At 40.3% G+C, this 14,583-nt stretch overlaps 1 protein-coding gene across 2 annotated transcripts in view; it reads left to right on the top strand.

The window, feature by feature from the left end:
* Positions 1–14,583, top strand: part of IQCH (IQ motif containing H) — a 101,183-nt gene that overhangs the window by 18,553 nt on the left and 68,047 nt on the right. For both annotated transcript variants that reach the window (XM_044229596.1, XM_044229597.1), the window contains exon 5: positions 8,359–8,550. In XM_044229596.1, coding sequence (XP_044085531.1) covers positions 8,359–8,550 — 192 coding nt within the window. The remainder of the gene's footprint in view (positions 1–8,358; positions 8,551–14,583) is intronic.

Raw genomic sequence — 14,583 nt, 5'->3', positions numbered from 1 at the left:
AACCAGAGTCCGGCTGCGTACTCGCCAGCAGAAGAGCCAAAAACCCAGCCTGGCTGGAAGTGGCTCAGAACCCTAACATTAGGCTCTATCGCGGCATCTGCCACCCCCTCATCACACCTCATAAACTCACCAGACCTTCACTACTCTGTCTGGAGAATGGGAGAAGTTGCGTTAACCGCAGCAAGAAACTGTGCCAGTACCCGGTTTCAATCCTGCCTCTGCTGTTTGCTAGCTGTGTGACTCTGGGCAAATCACTCGAGCCTTTATTTCTTCACTTCCAAAAGAGGAGTTGTTCACTGGTACAATGTTTTGTGGGTCAAACAAGAGAACAGTATCAGAGATTTTGGTCTTGTGACCTTGACACTGAGGGCACGGCCACCTCGAAACACTTTTCTAAGTACCCTGTAAAGCCCACTGTGTGACACATATTATGACTCAAGTCCCCAGTTCTCCCCAATATTTAATTTGTTTACCTTTCCTCATTGGAATAATCTGTGGGGCATGGAAAGAGGTAAGAAAAACACAGAAAAAAGACGGTAATTAAACAGATGGGAAACACAGACTCAAGAGGTGGTACCAGCCATTGTCTCGTTGAGCACTGGGTTTCCTAGACATTCTCCGAAGTAGGTGTTGCAAATGGATTTAAATTATGGTAGAAAAGGCATGAGGCTTATATCTAAGAGCTGAGACTAGAACACTTGCCCGGGAAGAGGGGCCCCATAGCGTAAACTATTTCCATCCTCTTCTCAGAGGGGCTCTGGTTTTTTTGTCTTTTTATCTAATTGGGGGCAAAATACACATACCATAAAATCTACCATTTTAATCATGTTTGGTGCGCAGTTCAGTGGCTTTAAGTACATTCCCACCGTTGTGCAACCATCACATTATCCATTTGCAAAACTTTGTCAACATTTCAAGCAGAATTTCTGTACCCATTAAACAGTAAGCCCAGAAGAGCTCTGGTTTTAAAGGGAAAGTTATTTCAGAGATGGAAAGACCCTAGAGACTTCTGGTCAATGCATTATTTGAATATGGGGGTTGAAGCTCAGAAAGGTTGAGTTTTCTAAATCACCTTGCAAGTTACAAATTCAGGTGGTACTGAAACCCAGGGGCTTTCCTCATTCTCTTTCTCCCCTACTTATCATTACACTTTCTAACAATTTGCAAACCGGTGCTGCTAACATTCCCGGAAACAGTTGCTTAGCATTTCTCTGCATTTTTATGCCATGTTCAGTAGATAATTTTGATCAGAATTGGGGAAGTAGGTGCAAGTCTACAAAATCCCTTAACTCCCTTAAGACACTGGCATCTTGCATTATATAATTTGCACGGTATTTTTTTTTAAGATTTTATTTATTTATTTAACAGAGATCACAAGTAGGCAGAGAAGCAGGCAGAGAGAGAGGAGGAAGCAGGCTCCCTGATGAGCAGAAAGCCTGATGCAGGGCTCGATCCCAGGACCCTGAGATCATGACCCAGGCCAAAGGCAGAGGCTTAACCCACTGAGCCACCCAGGCGCCCCATTTTAATGACTTTATTTTAAAAAAGAGAGTTTTTCTCCGTAACAATAATTACTACCATTTATTGAATATCAACTCAATGCCATGCATTATAAAAGGTGTAGTGTATTCATGATCTTATTTTATCCTTAGAGCAAGCCAACAAATAGGTATTTTTATTTCCATTTAACAGATGGAGAAACTGGGGCATTCTGGGTGGCTCAGTCAGTTGAGCATCCGACTTTTGGCTTCTGCTCAGGTCATGATCTCACGGGTCTTAAGATGGAGACCTGAATCTGGCTCCCCACTCAGCAGGGAGTCTGCCTGGGGATTCTCTCCCTTTGCTCCTCCCCCAACTTGCTCTCAATCTCTCTCTAAGATAAAATAAATATATCTTTTTTAATATATATTTTTTTAAAAAACAGTTGGAGAAACGGCAGAGGGAGTGTAAATCGCTTGCCCAAGTTCAGGAAGCTTAAAAGTGACAGAGCTGGATTCTAAGCCAGAACTCCCAAGTCCCCAGCACATTCTCATGTGCCGTGATGCCCTCCTCTCTAGAGGAAATGAACAGTCTTGGGTTCTCATATTCCATTCTTGGCTAATGTCTTTTGTATGCCCATCCTCACCTGACTAAATCCTCCCTATCCTTCAAAATTCATCTTGACCCCAGCCTATGATTTCATAATAATAATATGAACTAACATTCATTAAGTGCTTATTATGTAAGTGCTTTTCATGAATTATCTCATTGAATCCTTGCAGCATCCCTATGAGTTGGGTATTATTGTTATACTCATTTTACAGATGAGGAAACCGAGGTCCAAGGAGAATTAGTAATTTGCCTTTTCTGCTGCCCCCACCAGCACATGGCCTCTGCCTCCCTCCTCCATGCCTCTGAGCCCTCTAATTTTTTATGGCCCTTCTCTACCTTGTATTAGTTATCCATTGACCGTACTCACTTGTGTCCCCACTCCTAAAATGCAGAGACATGCTTTACTGGTTTCAGTGTGTGCTGACCAGGCGGCTCTGTCCTCTGCCCCTCCTAGATGTGCCAGAATTATTTATTTCAATTGAATGAGCAGTCACATGTATTATTGAGCAAGGTCTAAACTGTCAAAAATAGTTTTCCTTTGAAAAATAAATTTAAGTCTCACTGAAATTTTCAAATATTTTCTATCCATGAATCCTGTCCAGAGTGTTGCCTAAAAACCAAAATAATCATTATAAAAGTACATGTTTTCTAAAGTGGACTTGATGGTAGAACTTTGGAAAAAGAGTATCTGTGCGCCCTTTGCCTACCCAGTCACTTAAAGAGTAGTCAGATTAGGAATCCCGTAGAGTAAAGCATACTGTAAGGCTTTTTTCTTCATTTTTTGTATTGATTTTCCAGACGCTTTAGTATTAAACCATGCCAGAAGTGTTGCAGAGATGAATCACTATTATCCAAAGGCCGCCAGCCTCTTTTCCTTCTGACAGAAGGATAATTCCACGTGGATCAAATAAATACAGATGTGTAGTAATTAGTTCTATTCCCAGTGAGCCCATTTCCAATGCACTAAAGATGTGAGCGATTATGGAACCTCACCCCAACAGCTTTTATCAATTTAAACTGCTAAACAACAGGATAGGTCACAACCCAGCCTGCTATTAATAATGCATTTATTGTGTGCAACATTATAAATTGGGCATATGGACTAGAAAAAGAACACCTTTTAACAAGAATGATATGGTCTCCCCCCACCCCCCAGAAGCATCATATGTGCCTGGCCACTTACCTGATGTACAGTCCCAAGGCGATCAAAAGAATAAAAAATCTCATCCAAGGAAAAGAGGCCTACATTGTCAGTGGGCTCCTGCACAGAGATGACTTGGCTGTGGCAGATATGTTAAACATACCCATCCTGGGTCCGGAGCCTGAAATAGCTCATCTTTACAGTAGCAAGTCTGGAAGCAAATGGGTCTTTGAGAGCGCCAATGTGCCCGTCCCTCCTGGAGTATATGGCATCTGTCATCACCAACAGGTATGCGGGGTGGACGAGGGAGGCTCTTCTCAAGTATGGCACACCCTCTTGACCTTGTGGGAACTTCAGGTCTTCTGGAGCCAGCCCTAACCCAATGAGGAATACATGGAATGCTTAAGTTATTTGATGGGATCTGCGTTAGGTCTTCGTGTTTCAAAGTATCTTCCTCTTGGCCTTGCAGAAATTGTGGGAATTACTCAAGATATTTATTCATTTGGGTTAAGCCAATGAAGGCCCTGTCGATGTACTAATTTGCTCTCAGTATTTATCACCTTACATGGATTAGTTGATCATCATATTAGCTAGCCAGTCATTTAGGAGGACTTAAGAAATGCAAGAGTCAGTTTGGGTGAAAAGGATCAGGTTTGGAAAGGTGAGCCGTTCTGCCGAATCAGGTTGCAGAGGTCCTACAGCCGAGGGCTGCACACATCCTTGGCCCTGTAAAACAATCCTTTGGCTCCTCAGGAAAGGGCCATAAAGGGAGTAGGAGAAAAATCCCAGGAAGAGGACAGGAAACAGATCTGGAATAAAACTACCTGCACCTGTGTCTTTGCTTTGCACCAGATCCAAATTCCTTCGGCAAACAGGTAGGATCCTAACTATTTAGAGAACTATAATATTAGTTACTAGAAATGATCTTGGAGTCAGCTCCAGCATGTGTTCTCCGATTTAACCTCTACCTTTTTTTTACAAGAAAGAAATAGAAAGACAAATGGATGTGAACATTCCCTAACCTCTGTTTCAGTACATCTCTTGACCATCACTCCCAGCCAGTCACAGTTACTGCAGGCACCCAGTTCTCAGGAACCTAAAGAACGGTGTGCAATGAAGTGGTGTGTGAGGGATGATCCTTAAGGATCCTCCTCCTTCCCTCAGTCGCTTGATCACAACATTCCGAATGTCATAGCTGCCGAGCTCCCCAAATCAAGGCTTTCAACAAATTGTACTTCTCAGAGACTAGTCTGAAGGTATTGTTAACTTATTAAATTGCCCTAAAATTGTCTTGCTAGAGTGTACTAGGGCAATACGTGGGCTCGTGAAGGAAGTCGCTCTTGAAGATGACAGAGTGTGGAAAAAGCCAGCACAGGCCATTTTAATGAGTGAGACAGAGGCTCCCCGTGAGCTGGTGTGCCCCACTGTTGACCGCCATTATTCTCCACTGGAATTTGAAGGTAAAAAGGGGATTGCTCGACTCTGCTTCCCAGTGGAATACTCAGCTGAGAGATTGGAGACAAGTGAAATGCACTTTCAGACTATAATTTTACATATGTCCATTACACGAAACCATCTTCAAAACTTTAAAATGAGTGTGCAAAATTTATAGGAAGTCTTGCTTTCACCTTGACTTGATGAGAACTTGGGCCATCTTTGCTAGGAAGTGTTTTAGAACTGTATGCAGTTTGTTGGGGAAAGCAGTAAAACCTCCCTCTCATGCTGGTATTCAGAAGCAGGAAAACCTCCTTGTAGACAACTCGGATTTGAGGGACGTCATTTAACCTATGGCATGTGCAAATTGTATCACGATAAACCAAGTCATCACTGACTTCCCCTCCACTTGTTTGAAAACATACATCTGAGGTCATCAAGAATGAAAGTACTCCATTGAGATTTTTCCAAATAGTGACTGCCCTACCGAATCTGAGTGTGTCAGCGTTTTGAATTTGCAGATGGTGATGAATCAATAACACTGACTTTTTACCGATGTGCATCATAAACTTAAAGCCGGTGAAAGAAAGCTGTGATTATTTTAATTTAGGTGAATAAATATTCCAGACTATCAGCTGGATTTTAGCAGCCAACGTTTTTCTACTTCTGCTCTATACCAGCGTAAATTAAATGGCAATTAAAAAATATATTACCTCTTTTGAACAGATAGACTCAAATAGAAAATTGATAAATGTTTGGAAATAGCGTAAAGTCCCTTGGTTTATGATTAAGTAATTTATTTGTTTGTTTTTTAAATCTAGCATGAGCCCAGTGAGCATTTCCTCTTTTGATCCATAAAGTAACCATGCAAGCTCTCTTTCTGACATGCACTCCATATAAAATATCGACAGCTTCGGTTAAATAATCAAAACTGGCGATGCTATTTTAAAAGCACTGTTCAATTTTCACTTAAAGATAGCACATAATTCTTTCCAGTGGTGCAGTCTTTACAATACTATTGATCCTCTTCATTACTGTAGGGGATCCATCAACAGACACCCATTTATAGGATTCTCAGCAGCAACAAATAATAGGATTTGGAAGAAACAGATAATAATTCTGTTAGTAGTTGAAACCTCCAAATATGCAATATATCTGAACATACAATGAAAAAGTCTATGGCTATGAAGACTGTGAAGGCCAGGCCACTAAAAAGCCTGGAACACCTTTCCTAAACGTTAGCAAGAGAATTTCAACAGATATCAAGAGCCAGAGACCATTTCTACTTCTGCAAAGTGTGATCATGATACAGCAAAGTATGATTAAATATAGAATCTGAGGGTGCCTCTGTGGCTCAGTCGTTAAGTGTCTGCCTTTGGCTCAGGTCATGATGTCAGAGTCCTGGGATCGAGACCTGCACCAGGTTCCTTGCTCAGCAGGAAGCCTGCTTCTGACTCACCCTGCTTGTGTTCCCTCTCTCGCTGTGTCTCTCTCTGTCAAATAAATAAATAAAATCTTTTAAAATAAATAAATAAATAAATGATCTGTCTTCTCAACACATTAAAGAAAGAAGGGATGTAACTTTGAAAGGCACGTTACAAAACCTTCCTAGGCTATGCTCATGGCCATATGGTATGCAGACGAGAGTACTTGTCATTTAAACACCAAATTATCTGCAGACACTACTTGATAATTAGGGAGCTAAGACAATCCCATTTCCACCCTAATTGAATACCCCATGGTTGCATGGGGCTTCCGGGGATCCCAAGTACACCCATTTTGATATCACTTCCATACTGCTGTGTAGTGTAACACCCCCAGGAAGATTTGCTGAAAAGACACAACGCAGGAGAACAGATTGTGTCCTTACTCAAAATAATTTTAATCTGCTAGCTCTAGACTTCAGCAGAACTACAGACTCGAGTCCTTTCACACTCCTTGGTTAAAAAAACCTCAAAATCTAAAAATCTGTTCGGTGAGCAAATCATCCAAAGACAAGAGAATAAGAGCATCACAGAGACCTCCCCAAGTACAGAGGACCATAAAGAGAGCTCAGAAGAGAGAATGCTTAGTACTGTTTTGTTTCTTTTTTTTTTTTTTAAGATTTTTTATTTATTTATTTGACAGACAGAGATCACAAGTAGGCAGAGAGGCACACAGAGAGAGAGAGAGAGGAAGAGGGAGCAGTCTCCCTGCTGAGCAGAGAGCCTGATGCGGGGCTCGATCCCAGGACCCTGGGATCATGACCTGAGCCGAAGGCAGAGGCTTTAACCCACTGAGCCACCCAGGCGCCCCTGTTTTGTTTCTTTATGGGTAATACAGACCAGAACATCTGACGGGGAGACCAGACAAAAAATCATTCTGTGATCTAATGGGTTGTTTTTCTCCAAGGCTCTACTAGTAGAGTATTATTTATAATCAAGTAATCTGGGCCATAGACTTTTGCCTGATTCAAATTTATCCGAAGTGGCTTAATTGACTACAAGGAAAATTGCTTCTCTTGCTCCTCTTCTGACTTCTTGGTCCACCTCACCCTCCTCCAGCACCTCTCTGTGGACTGAAGTAGGCAGCATGTGGAGAGCAGGGGAACACAGGTGCTGGAATCAGAGCACCCTGGGTGGAGTCTCTGCTTTTCAACTGAACACCAGGTGATTGCGGATTGTGGGCAAGTCATTTAAATTAACTGAGTCAGGTTAGGATCCCAGGGTCCTGGGATTGAGCCCCACCTCTGGCTCCCTGCTGAGCAAGGAGTCTGCTTCTCCCTCTCCCTCCTCTTCTGCTCCTCCTCTCTTTCTCTCTCACTCTCTCAAATAAATAAAATGTTTTAAAAAAATAACAAATCAGCTGAAACTCAATTATTCCTGTACAAAATGGAACTAATAGTGATGCCTGCTTCATTTTTGAGCATTCCAACATAAAATTCATGAAAAGAGCCTAGCCAAACGCCAGGCTCCTATGGAGAGTTCAGTAAAGTTAAATGTTGGCCGTCATTGTCATAGTAAAGCTTCAACTTCTAACCCTTCCATTCCCATGGGATTGAGCCCAGTTCTTGAGGAAATACTGTCTCAATTAAAACATAGTTGTTTTTCATGAATGTTTTATCTCGTTTATCTGTCTTGTCCACATAATACTTGTGAAATACTTGGCCAACTGACCAAACAAATGCATTTCATGTACGCTAATGAGGAAACAATTAAACCTTTATAGGTTATAGCATTTAGAAACTCAGCAAAGCTCCAAACAGTTAAAGTTCTCAAGACTATAACTCATTATGGACTTGAAACTATAAAAAAAAAAAAGCATTTGAAAAATCAGTAAGTAGACACATAATGCTCTAGGGGTACCTGGGTGGCTCAGTCAGTTAAGTGTTTGCCTTTGGGTCAGGTCAAGATCTCAGGGTCCTGGGACTGAGTCCCGTGTGGGGCTCTCTGCTCAGCAAGGAGCTTGCTTCTCCCTCTGCCCCTCACCCAGTTTATGCTCACTCTCTCTCCCTCTCTCTCCTTTGGTCCTAGTGGTTAGTGATTTCTTCACATCATATATATATCACTTACAACTTCTAATCTGTCTTAATATTTAGAAGATAACCAAATGAAGAGACCATTTGAATACACCTGAATACAACTAAGTTCATACAATAAGAACGAATCAGAAAACGAGCCATATTAAATATTGCTATGTCTTGGACCCCACAGATGCTAGAACAGCTAGGTCAGCTGGTCATAGATCACCTGGAAATTCAACGATGGCTCTTTAAAATGGACTATGAGTTTGGAGGAAACGGGACTGCCTTTTGTGACGTTGCTTCTCATCTACAGTGCTACAAGTGGTTCCTACAGGAGAAGAGCAGATATGGCCGTGAGAACTGGAGGAAGAAATGGGCACAGGTGAGTTCAATGTTGACATAAGCCCATGGTGTTTGTGAGCAGTTAGGAGATGGTGCAAAAGGCTCCGCTGGGAGGTGAGAGCACTTTCTTCTAGACTCAGCTGCATCACCTGTCAGCAGTGAGATCTTGGACGTGTCAATTTTGACTTTCTTGGGCCTTAGTCTTCATATATAAAGTGAATGGGCTTGATCAAGCTACTTGAATATTATTTCTCATATATTTTTAAAATTTTTTAAAATTTGAGTTAGCATTGCCACACAATGTTACATTAGTTTCAGGTGTACAAACAGCACTCTCCACATTTTGCAGTACTCACGACAAGCGTCACCACCATACAGCTCTACGACACCACCATTGACTACATTCCCTATGCCGTCACTTTCATCCCTATGACTTATTCATTCCAGTTATCTTCATAACTGGAAGCCTGTATGATTAGGTTATTTATTTTTTTTTAATTTAAAGATTTTTATTTGTTTATTTGAGAGAGAGACAGTGAGAGAGCATGAGCGAGGAGAAGGTCAGAGGGAGAAGCAGACTCCCCGTGGAGCTGGGAGCCCGATGTGGGACTCGATCCCGGGACTCCGGGATCATGACCTGAGACAAAGGAAGTTGTCCAACCAACTGAGCCACCCAGGCGTCCCTGATTAGGTTATTTTAAATGCCCCTTTTTGGGCCCTAAAAGTCTTCAAGTTGATTATGGTAATTGGGAAGTAATTTTTTTTTTTACCATATTCAAATAACATTACAAATCTCATCTTTTCGTCTAAGTGGGTCTCAATCATCTGCTTCTAATGAGTGTTGTTATTATGCTAGCTGTGTTTTATTATGAGAGACAAGTTCTAGTAGTGAATGGTTGTCACCTGGAAGCTAATGTATAAAAGCATTCTGTCAGCAGTCATATGTTTCTGAAGACAGTTCAAGGAAATTTATGTAACCGCTGGTCCCTATGAGATGTTGAGAAAATAATACATCTCAGCCAGAAAATCTCCCAGCAAAAGCTAAGTAATAGGGAAGAAGCCTTAGCATATGAGAGGATGTGTATAGGTTTTTCCATGTATACTGGTAAAGGATGAATTGTACAACTTCTTAGCCTGTTCCAAACGTACTTAATAATTAAAGTAACTTTAATGGCTTTGTATATCATTTAAACCCACCATTTTTAAAGCTGCCTCACTTTACATCCAGAGGACTAGACCTCCCTGACTTTTCTGCATGTCAGATCTCTGTTTTGGCTAATACTAATGAAAGCATAACTGATGAGGAAAATCTGGGTGCAAATTCCCTTAACCGATTCCTTCCCTGCCGATGTACATAGCAGTGGGCTGGGCAATGAGTTTTATCTGCTTTGAGCATCCCACTACAACAGTATGTGAATAAAGACACAAGTGATGGAAAGGGAGGGGCGCACAAGAGAGAACCACATTATTCTTGTGGAAGTGAAATGACGAATAAATCTAGAGAACAGTCAGAAGTGAGAGTTCCCTTTGACAAATGTTACTGTTCTCCCCATGATCTATTCCAGGCTTTTCTTCCTCCTCCATCAGTGGATGGACTAAACGCACAACCTGTCATGGCCAGCTTTTTACATATTATTTAAGGGATACCATACCAAAGTGAATTACTCTTCTAGAAAAAAAAATAAAACAAAGAAAATGTATTTAATTTTGAAGCCCATAGAGATTTTTCATGTGTTCTTGTTAAACTGGATTTTATTTCATATTGTGTATTTATTTCAATTTTCTTTTTAAAGCAAAACTGCTGAGATGAAACTATGAAAATAAGACTTTTTTATTTAAAAAAAATCAAAATGATGGTGTGCAAGGTATTTTTCTCACTATTTCCGGCTAATACTTTTTAAAGAATTCCCTGATACTAGACTATGATAAATTTAAAATGTTTGACTTTAAGTTTAAAAATATATGGAATAATGACATATGGCTGAATTGCACTTAAAAGCTTGACTACACGTTATTTAATTTCAATTACTTAAACTACACCATTTTAAATTGTCACCAAATACATTTGGCATTAGCGTTAATAGTATTAAATGTGAAACTCTTGAATAATTAATTATCTATGTCATTTTTTTAACTTAACAAGGAAAAAATAATTGCTCAGAAATCTGTTTAATACTGTGAGGGACGGTGCTTAGCCAGGATATAGTTGGAAGCCAAAAATAAAAATAAAAAGTGAAGTGGTTCCAAAGAGAATTTGGGGGGGGGGCGGGTAGGAGACTATTGACATTCTTTTGCCTTCAAAGTGAAATTGTATTCAGAGCAGAAGTGAACTGCCATCTCCATTGAGTGCAGCTACTGAGAATTTAGGATTAGAATTATCCTTTGTTCTGGAAGACCATGGTAATGGTGCGCATTTAGACATCAAAGCATTACTTTATGAGCACAGGCATGTTTTAATGTCCTATTACAGTTGGTAGACCTGTTTCTTTTGATAATGAAGATGTTGTGTCATCAAGCCTAGCCTGGCACATACAAAACATATGCTGGCAGGTTATTAAAAATTTCAGCTTCTTGATGAAAGACTATCCTGCAGGCTAAGAGTCCAGAGAAAGACTCCATTCTGGGAGAATTATTAGAAATGAGAATATGACTGTAAGCACTAAATTATGTTAATACTTACAAATAGCATCATTTGCATAGCAGTTTATGACACGATACCATGATTTTTCTCATTGGTATGTGGTAGGCAACAGATTAAAAACAGTGCTGTTTATGGGAGTTTGAACTATTTGGAAATTCTCTTGCATCTCATACAGATATTGGTTTTAGATGTAGGCATGATTCAGTGTAGACTCAGAGATCTAATACAAAGATCATCTTTTTTTTTTTTCTACTTATCTAATTTAGAGCCAGAGTTATTGGACTGGTTGCAATTGAGACTCGAAACGAAGTCGTGGAGTCAACAAATGCTGGAAAAGCTGTAGTCACGTTAAAAAAAAAAAATCAGTATAGACGATGTAGGTGATTTTAGGAAAAGCATCATGTTATGTGATGGCCACAGCAGCAACAGAGCTCAACTCTTCGTTTTGTTTTCATGGTGGTTTGGTACCAGCATTTCTCTCTTCACCCTGTCAACCGATAAAACCTACCTCCCTTTAGAGGTCCCAGTAAACTTCCCTCACTTAAGTACTCAATGCTTGTTAAGGTTTAATGAATCCACACACTTGCACACATTCCAAACATCCCACTCCCCAGTTGGGGGTATTTCTTTTCTTTTAGTAGGAATAAAGGCTTAAACAAAGGAAGGCATGCTTGTAGGGGAAAAGCCTTCTTGGCCGCGCTCACCCAAGACAGTGTAGGGAGACCCAGGTAGACATTTGCTGTAGTAGCCACCCTTCTTGTGGTTCTTTTTCTTTCTTTCCGTTCTTATTTTTTAAATTTTTTTTATTTTTTTAAAGATTTTAGTTGTTTATTTGACAGACAGAGATCACAAGTAGGCAGAGAGGCAGGCAGAGAGAGAAGAGGAAGCAGGCTTTCCGCTGAGCCGAGAGCCCAAGGCGGGGCTCCATCGCAGGACCCTGAGATCATGACCTGAGCCGAAGGCAGAGGCTTTATTTAACCCACTGAGCCCACCCAGGTGACCCTCTTCCCTCCCTTTTTTAAAGGATAAATCTTCCCTCCCTCACTCCTGGGAGACTGGCTTTGTAGCCAGTCTATTGGTGATGCTATTGGCAATGTTGCTTTGCAAGAAAAGGTATTTCTAGAGCAGTTTCTCCATGTAAAGAGCTAAGCCAGTTTACTATTACATTTCTACGTTCAGCCCTTTTTTGGGTCTTTGTTTCCCTGGATGGACAGTACAGGATGCCGAGGGCTTACTTAGGAGAGAAAGGAGGAAAAGGAAATTGAATTGCCTCCTGAATGCGCCTACATAATATTGCTATTTTAGCCCACCCAAGAGCAGTTTTATGTTTACTTATACCTTTGTGTATATTAGACATCTGAAATTAATTTGGAGATCACCAAGGAAAACAATTTATATTTAAAAATACTAAAATACAGGGGTACCTGGCTGGCTCAGTAGGTAGAGCGTGCCACTCTTGATCTCAGGGTCATGAGTTCAAGCCCAACATTGGGTGTGGAGACTACTTAAAATTAAAATTAAAAATATGAATTCAAGGCATCCACACCTAGGAAAAAGTAGAATAAACTACAATAGTTGTTTTGCTTCCTTGTAGAATGAAATCAACAAACAAAAGTATGAAGGAGAATCATCACCTACCTAGTCAATGTCTTAGAACTCCATGACTCTATTGTGAAGACCTCCATCTCTTGAGATGCCCTTGCCTCTGGGTCACAGGAGCTGCTGTAGGATGGCTGAGCTTGGTGCTTATGTGAAATTTAGCGGGTATATTAGGCAATCCCAAAGAACCATTACCCTGTAAGCACATAATTTTTTAGAAAAGCTAAATGATAATATAATAAGATTAAAAAACTATTTAACCAAGTAACTACATAATCACTTTCCCCAAACTTAGTTGTTTTCATTTTTGTGTATTAATTTTCAAGTGTGCTACATTTATTTCTTACAGCTACAATAATACCATACATGCTATTTAAACATCAGATCCTAAATGTCCTCCACGTTTATAGGTAGTGGTCACAATTGATAGCTGTATGATATTCCCTCGTATTGATTTACTCTAACATATTAAACCATTCAACTAACTTGAAAATTTATATTCTTTCCCACTTTTGGGGGGTGGGGAGAAAGCATATGGAGGGAGTAAAGATTTGTTTTTTATTTTTTGTTCTCTGTATACATCTCTTTTTACTTCTGCTGAATGATTTCCTTCAGAGAAAGACTCAGGAGTAGAATGCTTAATGGCTTGCTATATGTTGCCCCATTACTTTCTAAGAAGGTAGCACCAATTTCCAAGGCTGCTAGCAGAGAATGAGCATACTAGTTTTGCCACCACCTTACCAGTACTGGATATGATGAACTGTTTGCACTTTTATTTAGATGTCAAAATGCATCTTCCAATTACTATTACTTGGTTACTAGCAAGGGATCCTTTTTTCACATCCTTATTTATTATTTTTATCTTTTATATCAAAAACAACCTATTGGTATTAGAAAATCTAGGTTTTCTAGATGAAGAAAAAAAAAATCTAAGGTCCTAATTTTCCCTAGTCATAGAACTCTGTATGAATGGTTATTTGTTTTTTATATTTCTTTTATAGATTAAAATCTTGACTTCGTAGATTATCTTTATGTATTTAGTAACTGCCAGAATGCTGGCCTACACAGGAGATGAAGCATTTTCTTAGATATATGAATATACACTGTTACAGTCTTCACATTTCCCTGTATTTCTCAATAATAATAATAACAATAATAATGATAATTAGCATTGTAGGACAGCTGGGGAGTGCCAAGTCTTTCAGCCCTTTAAGGAACTGAAATTCATTCAATTGAATTTCATTCAATCTCATAAAACCCCTAACATTTCTAGTCATTTACCTCCACATCACAATGATAAGTATTGTTATTTTGTTTACAGATGGAGAAACCGATACTTTAGGTAATGAAGTGACTTGCCCAAGTTCACGTAGCTAATAAATGATGGTGCCTAACCCGGAACTCACACCCACTCCCCTGGCCCAGTGTTCTTGCCACATGGAGGTGAGGCCATTTAGAAAAGACCCCTTGATTGAAAATCCCTGAGCAATGTTCTCTCCCCCAGATCCCTACCATTGTGACCTGCTGCCCCGAGGGACAGGTTTTCTGTGTTCTGCAGAGATGTGGGAAACACAAACATTTCCGCACAACACAGCAGGGCGGAGAGGTCGGAAGGCACACCAGAGAGCAGCAAAGAAGCTGATCCCCTGCTAGGGAGTCCCTAAGGTCCAGCTTTTTGCAACCCAACTGTCTCCCATACCCATATATGTTCTTGAGTGATGAGAGTGAGCTTTGGGCATCACCCTTTGTTCATGGGGGCGACGAACTTTCAATGTCTTCCTCAACGTAATACAGCAGCATGACCATTTCAGTAAGCCTGTAAATAAATTCTCA

This window comes from Neovison vison, chromosome 13 (assembly GCF_020171115.1).
Source record: "Neovison vison isolate M4711 chromosome 13, ASM_NN_V1, whole genome shotgun sequence".
Taxonomy (NCBI): Eukaryota; Metazoa; Chordata; class Mammalia; order Carnivora; family Mustelidae; genus Neogale; species Neogale vison.
Note: the sequence above shows the minus strand (reverse complement) of the source record. Positions and strands in the feature narration are given on the sequence as shown.